At 40.4% G+C, this 16,985-nt stretch overlaps 1 protein-coding gene across 1 annotated transcript in view; it reads right to left on the bottom strand.

Annotated features, from left to right (window-relative positions):
* Positions 1 to 2,509: 2,509 nt before the first annotated feature.
* LOC138467255 (uncharacterized) overlaps positions 2,510 to 16,985 on the bottom strand; it is a 1,232,016-nt gene continuing 1,217,540 nt past the window's right edge. Inside the window, exon 35 of the mRNA XM_069607273.1 lies at positions 2,510 to 2,620. Within this exon, the coding sequence (XP_069463374.1) occupies positions 2,510 to 2,620 (111 nt within the window). The remainder of the gene's footprint in view (positions 2,621 to 16,985) is intronic.

Here is a 16,985-nt window from a genome sequence, read left to right on the forward strand (position 1 = left end):
TAAAAAGAACTTCGAAACACGGTTTCACTTTAGCGTCGCCCTGACGCTCTTGGCTCCAGGCTAACGCCAAGGGAGTGTGTAGTTAGCTGTGAGACAAGCCTGAGTGCCTGTCAAAAGCACAGGAGAGCACGCACTCGGGATAACAATGGTGCGGCAGGTGTAAGGGTTAAATGGTGCTGTGGCTTACTGTCTGAATAAACGAGAACGCGTGGCTAGCAGAGGGGACTGTATAGGGCCATTAGTTAGTATGGATGGTGGATGGCCACAGGGTGCAACAAAGAAGAATTACAATAAATAAAGAAATGAGGAAATTAACAGAGGAGGTAATAGATGATGGGCAACAATTTCCTGGAAATTGAAAATAATGAATGAATAATGAATATCTGCCTCTGCAATCGGGGGCTTCTGTGCAGTCTGCTCCTAATTATCTGCATTGAACAGTGTCAGGCACTGAAACGCAGGCAAATGCAGGGTTCCCACCACTGTTCTCGCTCCATGTCAGCAGTGGTTGAAGTGGACGGGAGAGGTTGGGAGCGGTGCTCCTCTACTTTACAAAAAATAATTGGGACTATTCCTATACTTTTATTTGAAAAAGAAACCGTTCCAGAATAGTTTAGTTGTAAAATAAAAGTGTAGGACGCATTAGAAACTTGCACTTCAGTGCATTGCACTGAACATTCCCTTAAACATCAGGTGTGTCTGTTTGGGGGTTTGGATTGCGTGTGGGAGGGGGCATGGTGATGGGGTTTGTGGGGAGCAGGGGCAGGCTAGCAGGGAACATAGTTCCACTGATTTTTGTGTACACTTCGACCACTGCATGTCAGTAATCTGTATGGAATGTCATCAATAAGAGTGCCACCATCATCAAAGGTATGGTGACAGCCATCACAATAGATCCTGACAGAGTGCATTTGCTTTTCAGCAGTTTCAAAAAAGCAGGCACTAGACCTCAGAATCAAGCCCTTAGAGGGACATTAAGAATATTGATGCCTCCTGATTATTCAGACAAAAAGCCGTATTCTCGGCCCTTGACACTTATCGTATCAAAATACCTGAACTGAATCATCAGCTTCTGCTGCCAAGTGAGGGACTAAAAAGGTTGATTGGCACTGTTGAGCCTGATTAGGAGACTAAGACATAAAACCAGTGAACTAGATGGCCCTTCCCAGGCAATCCTAGTTTCCCCCGACTCCATGGGCTTTTCCTGGAGCCCTAGAAACAGCCCAGGGCCCTATTTGACACTTTAGCCAAAGACATTTTCAATTAACTATTTTTATTGTGCGTTGTCTATTTTCGTCATCTTGCACTCTTCTGGCCCTACTCTTAATTGTGTGAATCTTCATGCTCGGTATTCCTTTCCTCTGAGACTCCTACCACCAACCATCTCCTTGTGGATGTGCCTCAAGGTTCTGTACTTGGCCCTTCCTTTCTATCAATATATACCACTTCCCTGATCACATCATTACTTAATGCGGATGATTCTGCGCCTGGCTATGCTCAACCAAGCCGCAAATGAGATTCTCGATTTGCCCTCATCCACGGCAACAGCAGCAGCAACAGCTCTTTTCTGCTTTCCCTCATATTTCATTCTCTCACTTGCCTGCAACCTCAGAGTCGAGTTCATTTCAAAAGCATAATTCTGCCCTCCCCTATCATCAGGATCATCAGCTCTGCCTATCTAACGCTGATCATTACTTGCAAGATCCAATGCAATTCCACTCTCCATTTGGCAAGCTTTACTGCTCCTGCAGATTTTGTCTAGCTTTTCCCCGATAATGCTTCAAAGCGCTCAACGAAGTACTCAAAATTGCTGCATCGCAGTTTTCAACTTTCGTCCCCTCCCTATTGTTACCTTTCAGCGTAAGCAAACCAGACTGCTCTTCAAATGTGTAGCCCTCTTTTTCAAATTCTTCAAGGGACTGGCACCCCATCTACACTAATCAACGTTCTTCTCCATCCCTCACCATCCCACCCACTCCCAAGTGCTCCACGGGCCTCTCCAAAACCAATCCTTTATGTGCCTCATCTCAATTTCGATTATTTGTATTGCTGGCACAGCTTCATTGGAAAATCTATCAAACAACAGCTCCAACATTTTTACAGTTTCCACTGAAACCATCTTCATCCACAGCAAAATGTTCTGTCAACCAAAACCCTCCATTGCTGTGAAACACCTGATCACCAAGAGTCATTCTCTCAGCACTTTGCTAAGCTTTCCAATTACTGTTATCATGATTCTTTACGTTTCTCTTTGCTGGCTTCTGAAACCTATGTAATGAATGTCTTTAAGAATGTCTTTCGCGCACTGAAACACTTGTGTACAAGCGCAATATAAATAAAATATCAATTAAATTCAAAGGTTGTTTGTAAACCAAAATGTACATGCAAAAAAAGAAAACTCTGAATTACTTCACCACACAACTGCTAATAACAAGTTGTGGGCGAATAATGCATGTCATATTATCCAGATCCAGCAGTAAATAACAGACTTCCTATACATTTCTAGTGTTTATTTAGCACCATACCTTTTTATTTCTGAAATCTTCTGTTCAACAGCCTTGATTGGCTGATTAACTGCAAGAGATGCAATGTTATCGCTGGTGCTGGGAATAACTGTGACCTGCAAAAATAATAATAATAATAATAATGCAATGTTATTGGTATTGGAATAGCAGGACCGGCCACATATTACAACTGTGAATTACAAGTTGTTCTCTCTTTCTCTGCCTCATAACTCCTCTCAACCTCCTTCACATCATATTTGCCACCACCTCCTTCTCCTTGGTTGTTTTCTCCTCTTTATAGCTCTACCCATTCTCTTTCGCCTACCCATTCTCTTTCGCCTCCTCCCCAATCATCTTCTTCTCTATCAACTTTTTCTGGCTGCCCACCACCTCCTCTCTGGTGTTCTCTCCCTCACGTCCTCTCCACTCCACCGCACACTCCCCTGTTTGCTATGCATTCAAATCCTCATTCCAACACCGCTCCAAAACCAATGGACCTTATAGTTGAGGGACATGTAATTCCATGGGATTTTGAATGAAGGGAAGTTATGAATACCGAGGGTGCATTGCAGATGAAGCATAAAATCATGTATTACCAGGTGTTTTGTCTGAATTTGAGGCACAGGGCCTGTGTGACGTCCTTACTCCAAGATGGCCGCTGCATCAGATTTGTGATACTATGAAATATTTCCTAAGGACCTTTTTTGAACACCAAAAAAACTGAATAAATAATTTGATATCTCGTATTGTTTCGAAGTGTCTGTCCGCAGTTCCCTTTTTATGATTTCTAAAATATTTTCGCTTCTATTTTATTACAGGTTCTGGTAATTGTCAAGAAAATATGAAAATGATTTATGAGCAGTTGAAGCTTGAAATGTGATTCTATCTTCCATTAAAATCTATTTTTTTCAAAATGTCGATACCTCCAGAAATCGAAAGTCATTTAAAAGCAGAACTTCTACCAGCAGCCAAAAAAGAAAATGGATAACTGATGTCAACAATGAAAGACAGCTCCCCTGGTTAATACAAAATGTTATGAAAAAAAGCTTTTGGAGTGTATTAAGAAGAGAGCCGAGTGGAACAATAATGAATACTAGAAGATAAGTCTGCAATTAGGTAACTTGACATCTTAAGAACTGAAAAATGAAAAGGCATCATGGCATTCGGAATGCTACAAACAATGTACTCATAAGGCAAACATGGATTCAAGCAAAAGATTGTATGGAGAGCAGTTATGTGAACCAAACTTATCTATCTGCAGCCATGGAGAAGAGGAAGAAGTAGAATGAAGCTACACTACAAGATCAAAAATACCTGTGTATGACAGAAATAAATGCTTCTTTTGCAATAAAGAAGGAAAAAGAAGACATTTTATAGCAACTGATTCAGCAGGGATCCGTTCAAAAAGAGCAGTAGAACTGTCTAATAGTGACACATTTAAGATTCATTTGAGTGATTGTACAGATCCTGGAGACCCTCATGCAAGGGACATTGCATATTACAAGCTATGTTGGAACACACATGTAGTGAATGACTGATGACAAAAGCCTTCACTAAGTGGAAAGATGCAGCCAAATTCCCTGTCTTATGAAGCAACAAATGTTGAATTTGTATCTTCAATCAGTGATTTTCTCCTTGAAGGCAACGTAACAACAATGGGGGAAATTGAAAAGCTTTACAGGAAAGATGCAGCTAACAATGGTTTAGAAGAAGGACAGATGAAAACAAGAAACAAATCAAAAGTTTCATAGAAGAGGAGCTTGAATGTATTGGCATTATTTTAAGTAATTCCAAAAGGGTAATTGCAGAAGAAGAATTTGGGGATATTTAGAAAAATATGGGAACTCTTCCTGAAGCAGCTATGATTTTAGGGAGAGCCGTTCTAACTTGTGAAAAACGGAAATTCACTGGAAGTTTTGTAGCAGTAAGTTTGACAGATGTTGTTTCAAAGGAAGTTGTTCATTTTTACAGGTGGTGCTCTGACGAAGAGATGGATATGAAAAGTAATTTGGAAAAGCAGAGTACCACTGTAAAGAACAGGGCTCATAGATTGTCACAGATGTTTATATATGAAATGACATCACCACAACAAGCTTCCAATGCGAGCACTTCTGCCACATGGCATATCCGAAAAGAATTCCCTTGAAAGTGGCAGTTGGGCTCACAATGCACACAGCTAACCGCAGTAAAATCATCATTCAATTTCTGCATAGCATGGGAACTTCTTTAGATTATGCCAGAGTCCTTCGGTTTGAGACACAAATAGCCACAGAGGTAAAAAAACGCATGGATGTGTGTGGAGGATCATACATTCCCTCAGAGTTAGTCAGAGGCAGATTTGTCTATTGTGCTGCTGGCAACATAGACTTCCTCAAGGATACTCTGTATGGTAAAGGAACTTTGCATGGTACAGTTATGGTGGTCTATCAGGAGAAGGAGGAGTCAGATGTCCTAAACCCAATTGAAATATCAGGACCATCACCACTTCGATCACTGCAGAAGTTCCTCAGTCCCAGTCTGAGGTCATGTCTTGCAACATTCCCAAAGGGTGTAGACCACAGAATCCTGCAAGCAGTTAAATCCCTGATTATACAAAGAGGAATAAGGTTATTTTAGATTCCAACAGGCTTGAAGACCTACTTTGGATGATGGCAGAAGTCTCGAGGTTGAGTGATTTTCAAGAATGTTTCGATGAAGAGTTGCTGGATACTGTGAGTTGTCAAAAATGAGAGACAGACATAAAGTTGTAGTTTTCTCAATGTTTGCCATATGTATTAAAATAGAATAGGGGTGAGATAAATGTCTATCTGTCTGTATCCTAATGAGAATGTTCCTACCTAGCAGACTAAGACCAAAGAAAAGATGACCTTGTGTCCAAATGTATCTGATTGTCACACTAACATATACATCAAAGTACACAAGGTAAATGTATCTGCTTTCAGTTCAACCAAAATGTGCAAAAGTACAAATATATAACTCCCACAAGCAATTCTTGCATCCAGGGTTTGAAACCCTGCAGCTGAATCAATTCAGGTAGTCTTTTGAAAGAGTTTTGTTTTCAAGAATGTTCTATTCAATTCAATGAAAAATGTCTTTTCCATCCAGCGCATCTTTCAAATTGGCAAAGTAATTGTCTCTTCCACAAAACAGTTGTTCAAACCCAAAGCAACTGTTTCTTCCACAAAGTATTCTTCCAAGTTGAAAAATTATCATTTAGAAAGATTTAACAACCATTCTTTCCATACAATACTTTTGTCAGGACAGCATAGCGAATGTCTCTTGTTATACAATAGTTTGTCAGAACGATAAAGTAAACAGTTTCTTTCCACAACACTCTTTATCACACCCATGTTTCCTTCTTTAAAGCAATTATTACTTTCCTGGTTTACTTGCCTGCCAGGATTAACTATTACTTCATATAACTTGCTCCTTTCCTGGTTTACTCACCTGCCTGGAAGGATTTCAACTTCATGCAACTATAAATACTGTAAATACTTTCTTCTGTTGGTGGCAATGTTTATTCCAAGTTCTCCACACCAATATCTCAAATGAGGAGAGTTGGACAATGTTTGCCTGTTTTTATAGTTTTTTGGCTGGTGCCAATGTGGGCTGCAGGTTTCCCCAAACTGATATCCCATGTTATGAGAATTGTACCCTCTTTGCCTGTCTTTTCTACTTGGTTTGTATTCAAAACTGTCTTTCGATTGTAATTGTTCTTTTCGGAGCGCCCTGGTGTTACCTCTTTCCTTAGGTCAACTCCCCGGCTGTCTGTATCGCTTCTCATTTCTGCGGTGCAATATCACTGTGGGCAGGTCTTGGGTAAACTGTCAAACCCTCCAAGGTCCCACAACACTGATGACGGCTCTCCTGCAGTTGTTGTTGCTTGCATGGCACTTCCCGGGTGCTCACCAGGCTCCGTCGGGTCTCCGGGTACTCCAGCACACCAGAGCAACCCTCTGTGGCTTGGGAGTACCTCTCCATTCCAGCTGGGCTTCTTTCCCCACTACCTTCCACACAACTTCACTTCCTGCTGTTTCCACTTCTTCTTCTGCTTCATTTGCTTATCTGACTTCCGTGGCTTTCCCAACTTCTGTGATTTCTCTGGCCTCTTTAAATATCCCACGTATGGGATTGGAATTGCAACAACTATACGGTGTGGTCTCCTTGGCAGTCCTACAGATCATCAATAGCTCTTTGCTCCTCTTCCTTAGCCCAGTTCCATAATCACTATGGGTCTTGTAGTCCATAATGATTTTAGAGTTTCCAAAGCTGTTTTGTTTCAATTGTTTGTTGCACTGAGGGTTATTTTTATTTTACTGTACATGGTTTAAAAAAAACCTTTACAATTAGAACAAAATAAGAAGAAATGATACTTAACACATTACACATTATTACATCAGCGCAATAAAGCAAAAAAACAATAAGTAAAACATTAGGAAATATATTTACATCTGTAATTTCACATAGATGAGAAAAGTACTAAATCAAATTCATACTCTTAATAAAAACCGATATCGCATTACCTTTCCAAGTATTCTTGAAATTTAAACATCTCCACCAAATTTTCATTATCTAACATAAAGTCGGAAATTTGGAATGTAGCCATGATTTTCATTCTACGCTCAGATAGGGCTTGGCAGTAAAGCAGCAAGTGCTTAATACTTTCTTCCGGTGCATTATAGAATCTACATCCACTGTTGTTAGCGGAGATAAGCTTTCTCCTAAATTGGATCTCCCTAGTTGGGAGAAAATTCCACCGGAATCTCATCAGTATATCCCTATGGATTTTAAATGGAAACAAAGTGAACATGATATGATATGATAGGTTATTTATAACGAGCTTAATACCCAGAGGTTACTAAGCGCGGACCCGGGGATCGAACCTTTGGTGCTCCGTATCGTCTTGCTTCCAAGGCGAGCACGTTGCTCCTGAGCTATCCTCCCAAAACTTTTGATTGGCGCTACCTCTTCCCTTAGGCCGGCTGTTTTCGGCATCTCTGTATCGCTTCTCGTTGCATGGTGGAAAGGGACCCCCATTTTCTGTGCTCATGAGCCAGATGGTTCAATGAAGGATAGGAATGGAACAATTTGGTTGCAACTATCCAATCATGATCTGTCAATGTCCTCTTAACTTTAAGTGGGTTAGCCAAAAGTGTACCTACCTCCATAGATAATTCAGATAGAAGTGTTTCACATCTTTACCAAACCCAGCCAAGGAGTGCAGGGAGGGTGAACTTGATGCACTCCTAAGTGCCTGGCCCATCAGACACCAAATTAAGAAGTGAAAAAATAGACAAAACTAACCATAAGTCTCCTTTATCTACAGATCCCTTTCTGCTCATTGGGATCAAAAGTTAACTTTGCCTTGGCCATTTTTTTCCCTAAGCAGAATGCAATTCTCTTACCTTATCTAATATATAGGTGAGTCTATCATATTGCACAACTTTAAATATTTAAAAATCATTTCCTCGAGACATAAGTGATTGCTCTCTTGGTTGTCTGGCTCTTTTTGGGTAGTTAGCTCCGAATTGCCACTTGGAAGGTTATAAAAACATGCCTTTCCCTGTTACGCATGAAAAAAGAAATATCACATGCATATATCTCGGCCACTATCAGTGTTGATATTGGTGATGTGCACTTTTATGGAAGACCTCGCTCCTGCAACATGTCTAATGTTTTTTTAAATGTACTATGCCAACCACTTCATATTTGTTTATGTGTCTATGTTTGTTTACTTTACAATGGGTCTTTTTGTCAAATAAGTACGATTATTAAGAAGTACTTAACACCACCAAGTTGTTCTATTGCTCTGTTTTTCCGTGTCCTGAAGACGGCTACACCTGCATCAACAGACAACTGTTTTGTGATTTCCTGATTTTTTAGGATGCTTTTAGCAGAAACATATGTCGACTCTCACAAATAGAAACCTAAGACATCTAATAGGTTTTTTTTTTCTGATAGAGCTGGTTAAACCTAACAGTGCTCTACTCCTAAGTGCTTGTTGTTGCACATTGAGTACCTATACAGTACTATTCATCACGTACTAACTCCACCACACTTTCAGCTTTGAAAAACAATCTATCAATTGCTGTAATTACGTTTTGATGTATTGTGAATAATATTTTCCACTTTCTCGAGTGGAACTTTTAAATTGGTTTTATTATGAAGATAAATAAAATTAATTTCGTTATTATCTAGTGGTTGTTTCTTGAGGTGCTTTTGTTATTTGCTTTTCCATTTGCAACTCTCTGTTTTTTGATCAACTGAGTGTCATAATTACACTCATACATTTTTATAAAGTGTTGTAGAGGCATTGCCTTCTAACAATAGGCACATCACTGACCTGAGTGTGGCTATAAGAGACAGGGTTACCACCCCTTCTGTTTGCTCCTTTCATAGTTCCTGATCCCTGAGGGTGGCACTCCCATAAATCGGATCTTTCCCAATTCTTTAAATTAGACTCCTTTGGACAACCCCTTGGTTGTTTGGGACAAAAACACAAAAGGTGTTCCACATTCATCTTGTGTTCATACCTATTACTTGTTGGATAGGTCTCTATTTTTAGATTAATCTAAACTCACACTTTTTAGTTTACAATCCATCGACTCCATCAACAAGATGGAAGATGTCAATACAGTATCCTTCTCAGATGAGCTGTATAAAAGACTGATGGAACTTCCGTCAGCTTTCACTAGCGGGGACACCGTCCAGCCTCTGCCTAATGAAAACCGAACAGACATTTTAACACAAAAGAAGAAAAAACTAATTAGAACTAATAGCCATGGCCAACTGATGCTAGGTTATTTAAAAGCCGGGATCATTCCCGAAGGTCGTAAGGTCAGGATAATACCAAGGGTCTTCACGGATAACAAAAAATTCAAAACTAACTTCAGTGGAGTTAGTAATAAATGTTCCCGTGATCTGCTTATCCTTATTATACAGACGGCAGAAGAAGAATCCACTGCACAACAATTGAAAATTGAAACATTAGAAATCGCCCTGAAAGGGGATAAAGACATAGCAGGCATAAAAACCCTTCTTGAAAAAATAGAAGAAGAACTGAGCAAATTTTAAAAAACTATCTTGGATAAAAAAATATGGAAATTGAAAAAAGATGTTGAGACATACAAAGAAACGAAAACATATCCATATTTAATTGATTCATATTATGACGATCAAAATAAACTTGCTCAAACCGTCTGAAACACAATGGGTTCCCAAGGAAACGGTTTGTTACTTTTTCTAATACCAGCAACAGCAGTTCCAATAGTGATCCTGACCTTACCAACAACAATGGCGCTAACCGAGGCGGTATGGCCCAAAACCCACAACAGTTTTTTCAATGGTGGGGCAAAGGCAGCCGCAACCGACCACCGGGCCCCCAACGGATGCATACCCGCAATTGGCAAGCCTCTCCACAGAACTGGTAAATGCAATCCAGATTTTCAACCTAACCAGCTATATCCTCTCTCAAGAGGAAATTGACATTCTTAGCAAACCTTTGTTCCCACAAAAAAAGCAGATTCTTTTCAAACAGCTATAGAATTACAGAAGTTCTTTAGGCTAATACGCCTAAAATACTTCTTTAGGAATTCACAACCCAGGGACGAACGAGATAACATCACGGGACTAAAACCACCGTCTACATTTATTCCAACTAACAGTATGGTTAGCCCAGCGATCTTGGCCTTTGAAAATAAGATTACTCATGAGAGTGAATCTTTGCTAAGAAACTCAAATTACCATCATGACAATCTCCCTAATAAAGAACGCTCCGCCCGTTTGACACTTCAAAACAATGACACTTTTGTCATAAAACCTGCTGATAAGGGAAGGTGTATTGTGCTTTGGGACAAGGAAGCATACAACACAGAAGTAAAAAAGCATCTAGACGATACCACGTTTTACCGCCAAATCGACATTGATACAACACCCAGACTTACAGAAGAAATCACCAGCCTCATGTACCACGCACATCTTGAAGGCTGGATTAGCTTAGATGAACAACACTTTTTGATCGCAAGAAATCTGATTACTCTGGCGTTTTACTTATTACCCAAAATACATAAAAACGTCACTTGCGCCTCCGGCAGACCAACTGTTTCAGCTTTGAATTCCATTCTCAAGCCTTTATCCATTTATGTCGATAGGTTTCTTCGCCCTTTTATCAAAGAAATTAAATCTTTTGTCAAAGACACTACCAACATGATTCAAATAATAGACAATCTATCAATTTTGAACACAGACATCTTGGTCACCCTTGACATTACCTCGTTATATACGAGTATACCTCAACTTGATTGCATCCAAGTCATTGAACTCTATCTCAACAAAAGAACCTCAACCCTGAACTCTGTACTCACACCTTTTCTCCTAGAATGTGCAAGAATCACGTTAATGGAAAATGTCTTTCTCTATAACGGATCCTTTTACAATCAAAAGAACGGTACCAGTATGGGGGCGACTTTCGCCCCAGAATTGGCCAATTGATTTATGGCCAATCTAGAAGAACATTCAATCTATCATCCTGAGAATCCATATAAAGATAACATCATCTGTTGGTATAGGTACATCAATGATGTATTGGTTTGGACAGGGTTAAAGAGTGATCTAATTCTGTTTACCCAATGCCTCAATAGTCAAATCCCACATATTCAATTCACAGGGACAGACAACTACAACTAAATTCCTTTTCTAGATTTAGTCATCAGAAAATCTCTGAATGGCAATCTGGAAACCTCACTATACAGAAAGGACACAGATAAAAACACTTTGTTAAGGTTTGACAGTTTTCATCCTGCAATCCTAAAGGAAAACTTGCCGATAGGGCAATTCCTCAGAATCAGAAGGAATTGTACCATCACGTCTGATTTTGAACACCACGGTAAGATTTTAAAAACTCGTCTCCCAAACCGTGGTTATCCTCCTAGAACCATCTAACGGGCATACAGAAGAGCAAAGCATACCAACAGACAAAGTTGTTTAGAATCAACCAGTCGAAGCACGTTAGATAAAATCACGTGTGTCTACTTTTTCACCCATCAGTCATTATCTGAGGAAAACAATAATAAAGAACTGGCACATCATTAAAACTCCTGATTTTGATCCCTCCACACCTCGTTTTGCGTTCAAGAGACAACCAAATCTTAGAGACAAACTTCTACACACTTAGCCTACCACACGGAGGCCAGAAAACTCCCAAACAACCTTGTGGTCTTTACCACCGGTAGTGGGCCACTTCAAATGTGGCCTTTGTTCTGTTTGTTCTTTAAAAAAAATGTAAAGACTATGGAGTTATACTAAACCAAATGGACTCTTTCAAGCTTTACCAACTGTGACACCGCGTGGGCCATTTATGGTATAAAATGCCCATGCAATTTACTGTATATTGGTAAAACGAAGCGTCCAATAAAACAGAGAATCGTTCGTGTATTAAAAACAAGATTGATAATAAACCAATGGTGGCACATTTCACTCAGTTGAAACATTCCCATAATGATTTATTTTGGTTTATTATTCAAAGGATCCGATCACCCCCCAGAGGTGGCAATAGAGATCTGCTCCTCACAAAACAGGAACAAAAATGGTTTTTGATTCTGGACCCTGTAAAATGGGGTTTAAACACCACAGTGGAGTGGTCCCTCTTTTTCTAGAGTCCTTCCTGTTTTCCTCACTTTTTCCCACTGTTTCCTACTAACCATCTTAAATTATGAAACACTAATACAACATCCAGTGTTCAAATATCACCTTAGATGTCTGCCACTCACAACCATTCGCATATCGGTGTAATCTATTCAACTGGTGTGGTGGCTAATAATCCATTCAGTGCAGCACCTTCATTTATTCGGTGAAGAATCTGCACTCTTAGAAAGAATAATTGATATACAGAAATATGAGAGCCAGAATGACATGGTTCATAAACCTGCGGACTTGCAGTACATCCAGTGACCTTGGGGGACATTGCGTTCTGCACCCTTCCACTTCTTCAAACTTGCGAGCAAGAAAGTATTTTGCATTTTTCCGGTTGCAATTTTAGAAAGACACAAACCACGGAAGGATCATTATGGTGAAACAGGTTATCCACAGCCCTCTAGTGTTTTCCACCCCGCTCCGTTCCTTGTTTTGCAATTAGGAACATGAGAAAAGACCGTCCTCTCTTCCTGTAACGTCACACGCAACGCTTGTATAAAAAGATCTGGCAGCTGCTCGCGTTCAGCTGACCACAACAGCTGACGCGTCCGACACGCCTCTTTGTTCCGGAATACACAGAGTACTACTCCCTCCTTCCTGATGCCGATTTGCAGCTTCACGTCGATCGGCCATACTTTTCGGGCAATAACTAGGCAAGAACCGGGTGATCCTTTCGGGTCTAAATGGCACTTTATAACAGTAGCTTACAATACATTCACTTCGCTGACACCACATCTATTGTCGATCGTGCTTTAACTGAATGTAACTCTGCCGACAAGCACCTTTCACCATCGTACCAGTTCCTCGTCAATGCAGCTGTTACCAAGTGTACCCACCTTCGTAGTCACAAAAAGGTAATGAGCCTACCTCGTTGCTTGCACCAAGACTGCAAATATACTTTGCCTTGAAAATGTATAGCCTTTTTCTTTTTCTGCCGTAATTTCCACCCAGCAGAATTTTGTGACGCCTCGCATGTTGGACGAAGCATCATTCACTAATGAGCATCGTGGTCAACTCTCTAAAATTAAAAATCATTACAGCACTAAACATAGGTGAGTGCATGTAGCATCTTGTGCTGTCGATACACTTGGCGTTCTAGAAAGACACCAAATTAAGAAGTGAAAAAATAGACAAAACTAACCATAAGTCTCCATTATCTACAGATCCCTTTCTGCTCATTGGGATCAAAAGTTAACTTTGCCTTGGCCATTTTTTTCGCTAAGCAGACTGCAATTTTCTTACCTTATCTAATATATAGGTGAGTCTATTATATTGCACAACTTCAAATATTTAAAAATAATTTCCTCGAGACATAAATGATTGCTCTCTTGGTTATCTGACTCTTTTTGGGTAGTTAGCTCCAAATTGCCACTTGGAAGGTTACAAAAACATGCCTTCTCCTGTTATGCATGAAAAAAGAAATATCACATGCATATCTCTCGGCCACTATCAGTGTTGATATTGATGATGTGCACTTTTATGGAAGACCTCGCTCCTGCAACATGCCTAATGTTTTTTTAAATGTACTATGCCAACCACTTCATATTTGTTTATGTGTCTATGTTTGTTTACTTTACAGTGGGCCTTTTTATCAAATAAGTACGATTATTAAGAAGTACTCAACACCACCAAGTTGTTCTATTGCTCTGTTTTTCCGTGTCCTGAAGACGGCTACACCTGCATCAACAGACAACTGTTTTGTGCATTGCCTGATTTTTTAGGATGCTTTTAGCCGAAACATATGTCGACTCTCACAAATAGAAACCTAAGACATCTAATAGGCTTTTTTCTGATAGAGCTGGTTAAACCTAACAGTGCTCTACTCCTAAATGCTTGTTGTTGCACATTGAGTACCTATACAGTACTATTCTTCACGTACTAACCCCACCACACTTTCAGCTTTGAAAAACAATCTATCAATTGCTGTAATTACGTTTTGATGTATTGTGAATAATATTTTCCACTTTCTCGAGTGGAACTTTTAAATTGGTTTTATTATGAAGATAAATAAAATTAATTTTGTTATTATCTAGTGGTTGTTTCTTGAGGTGCTTTTGTTATTTGCTTTTCCATTTGCACCTCTCTGTTTTTTGATCAACTGAGTGTCATGATTACACTCATACATTTTTATAAAGTGTTGCAGAGACATTGCCTTCTAACAATAGGCACATCACTGACCTGAGTGTGGCTATAAGAGACAGGGTTACCACCCCTTCTGTTTGCTCCTTTCATAGTTCCATCACTTCATATGGCATACCTGGGCACGGGGCAGTCAGCTTTGCAAATAGAGTAAGCATACACCATTCGATTAGGGCTTTTAAGGAGATTATACCCAGATCGAATCTGATGGCTGCTAATGGGATTGCATTACGAACCCTTAATACTCTACACCAAAATGTTGCCTCTATAAGGTCCAGCACTTTAAAGATGGGAGTCCCATAAAATTCAAGACCATAGGTAACCTTAGGAACGATCTTACCCTCATAAAATACCAGTACAGATTTGAATGAAAAGCGCCCTTACGGTCGAACTTATTAGACTGGTTCTGTAACAGGATGGCTTTTTGGCACATGAGCTCCTGAATATTCTTTAGACCCAGTCGGGCACTAAGTGGAAACCCAGATAGGTAAAACTCGAGCATGTCTTAATCAACACTTTATCAATCGACCATGTGGGAGCGCCCTTCTTTTCCCTCCTTTAGTGAAAGCCAGGATCTTCGTTTTGTTAATAGCCCATTCTCTTTAGCATACAGTGGATGTAGATTCTATAATGCACTGGAAGAAAGTATTAAGCACTTGCTGCTTTACTGCCAAGCCCTATCTGAGCGTAGAATGAAAATCATGGGGCCGTTGTTTGGGTAGCCAGTGTGCATGCATTCGTTGATCTCCCAGACAGATCTATAATAGTCGGACCTGGTTTTACTGTAGGGGACAGGCCTGAAGCATCTCTCAGATTATTATCTTGAATACAGGCTTCTCTCAGATTATTACTTTGATTACAAGAGGAAACTGCAGTAAGGCCCGCAACAAATTCAACTGAGTTGTCCGGCATCAAAATTAACTCGCTAGAGGAAATTGTTTTACCCCAAAGTGGCCCTCCTTTGATGTTAATCAGACACGGTTCAAAACACTGTTTGAAGCCTATCTAGTTGAGTTTGTTATTTACCTCCAATAGTGCCAAAGAGTTTGACTTTAGTTTGTTCCATATGTTGTCATACAATGTCACAAGAGCTCAGGACCATATTTAAAGCTGATAGAGTGGGGTGAGTTAATCAAATTCATTCATCAACGTCCCGAAGAGTATGGTGCATGGCTGCGTTGCCAGACAGGTCAGCTGTGTCTATTGAAGACGCCGATCTGACGTGGGCATGACCATCCGGTTAGTTGGTAATGGAATATTTGTCAATAATATTAGTAAGGACAGTTGGTGAGTCCATGATAGATGCGTCACATGTTTGCTGAATGACACTGCCAGACGGACCAACAGTTTCATTATGTGTAAGAGAAGTGTAGTGATTATTTTCCAGGACAATGTCTGCAAATTCGATGATACTGAGGTCTGTAAGATCCTTTGGCCCCGGAAAAGCATGTCTCCTGATGATAGACAGCTTCTCATCCTACAGTAATGAGCCCAGTTGATGTCTTGTTGTTAATGCATGTGATGCTGAGAGGTCCCATCGTATCAGTATACCTGGTAGAAGCCAGCGTCGTCCTACCCAACTTTGGCCGCATCTTGAGTCCCCCCGAAGAAGCTAGCTGAGGCTGTTTGTTGGTTGCAATGTTTTAGGTCAACTGTATCCTTCTCAGTCTCATAAGTATCAGGCCCACAATGCTGATGCACAGGAGATTGCATCTTTCTAGAAAGCAAGTTCGTTCATTAATATCCCATCGGTAACAGGAGGTGCGCCATTTCCATGAGGGAAGGCCTGATACAGTTAGATATGAGAGGGAGTATCACCTTGTCTGTAGTGTGCACTTTTGGAAAATCCACAATCATGATGTCCTTTGACTGCAAAAATCGTATCAGAGGAATATTGTGGAATAATATGAGCACGTTGGCATGGTTCAAGATCAGGCCATCATTCATTGTCAACAGCCATTCCAGGCTGACCAAGTAGGCATCCTTCTTTTTTTTAGATCATCCAGCCTCTCTGAATTTAAGGGGATTTGATGCAGCCTGTGAGGGTCGTAAGAACGCCCAGGCACCTCCAGGTGGGACACACGCTCTGTGTTCCGCAATGTGTAACTTCCTTGTAGCTCAGTAGATTTAGTACAAGCAATACTTTTCTGCCTTTTCTCTGCTGATGTCAAGAATTGATTTGTAGATTTAGTAGGCAGAAAATTAAGGAAGTTATGTGGAGCAGTCACAGACTGAGCAGAAGGTACATCTTGCTTAGGCCTTAACATATCCTCCTGCGCTAGGAGAGGTGCTTTAAGGGCCGGTTCAGATAAGGTGGCCTGATCTAGTACAAGCGGGCTGTTCATCCTCCATCGTATAGGGGGGGAAGTTTTAACATTCCTCCTCTTCAGATTTCAGATGTTTTTCACAATTGTAAACCGCCTCCTCCAAGTATTGTGGTTGATCCATTAAAGAAGAATGCTTTGTAGGCATTGTTGGCCCTGGAGATAGAACAAATGGAGGTGGGACATGGTTGCCGCACAGCGTTGGCAGGTTTCTAATAAATGCCTGTGCCTGGTTGAAGTTTCTGTTTCTGGGCCTAGGCTGATTCTTCAATTTGTTGCCCTGTGAGTTCTCTTTTTATGTAATTTGATTCAGCATTCTTTTCTTCCT

This window comes from Ambystoma mexicanum, chromosome 4q (assembly GCF_040938575.1).
Source record: "Ambystoma mexicanum isolate Mex_15411 chromosome 4q, UKY_AmexF1_1, whole genome shotgun sequence".
NCBI lineage: Eukaryota > Metazoa > Chordata > Amphibia > Caudata > Ambystomatidae > Ambystoma > Ambystoma mexicanum.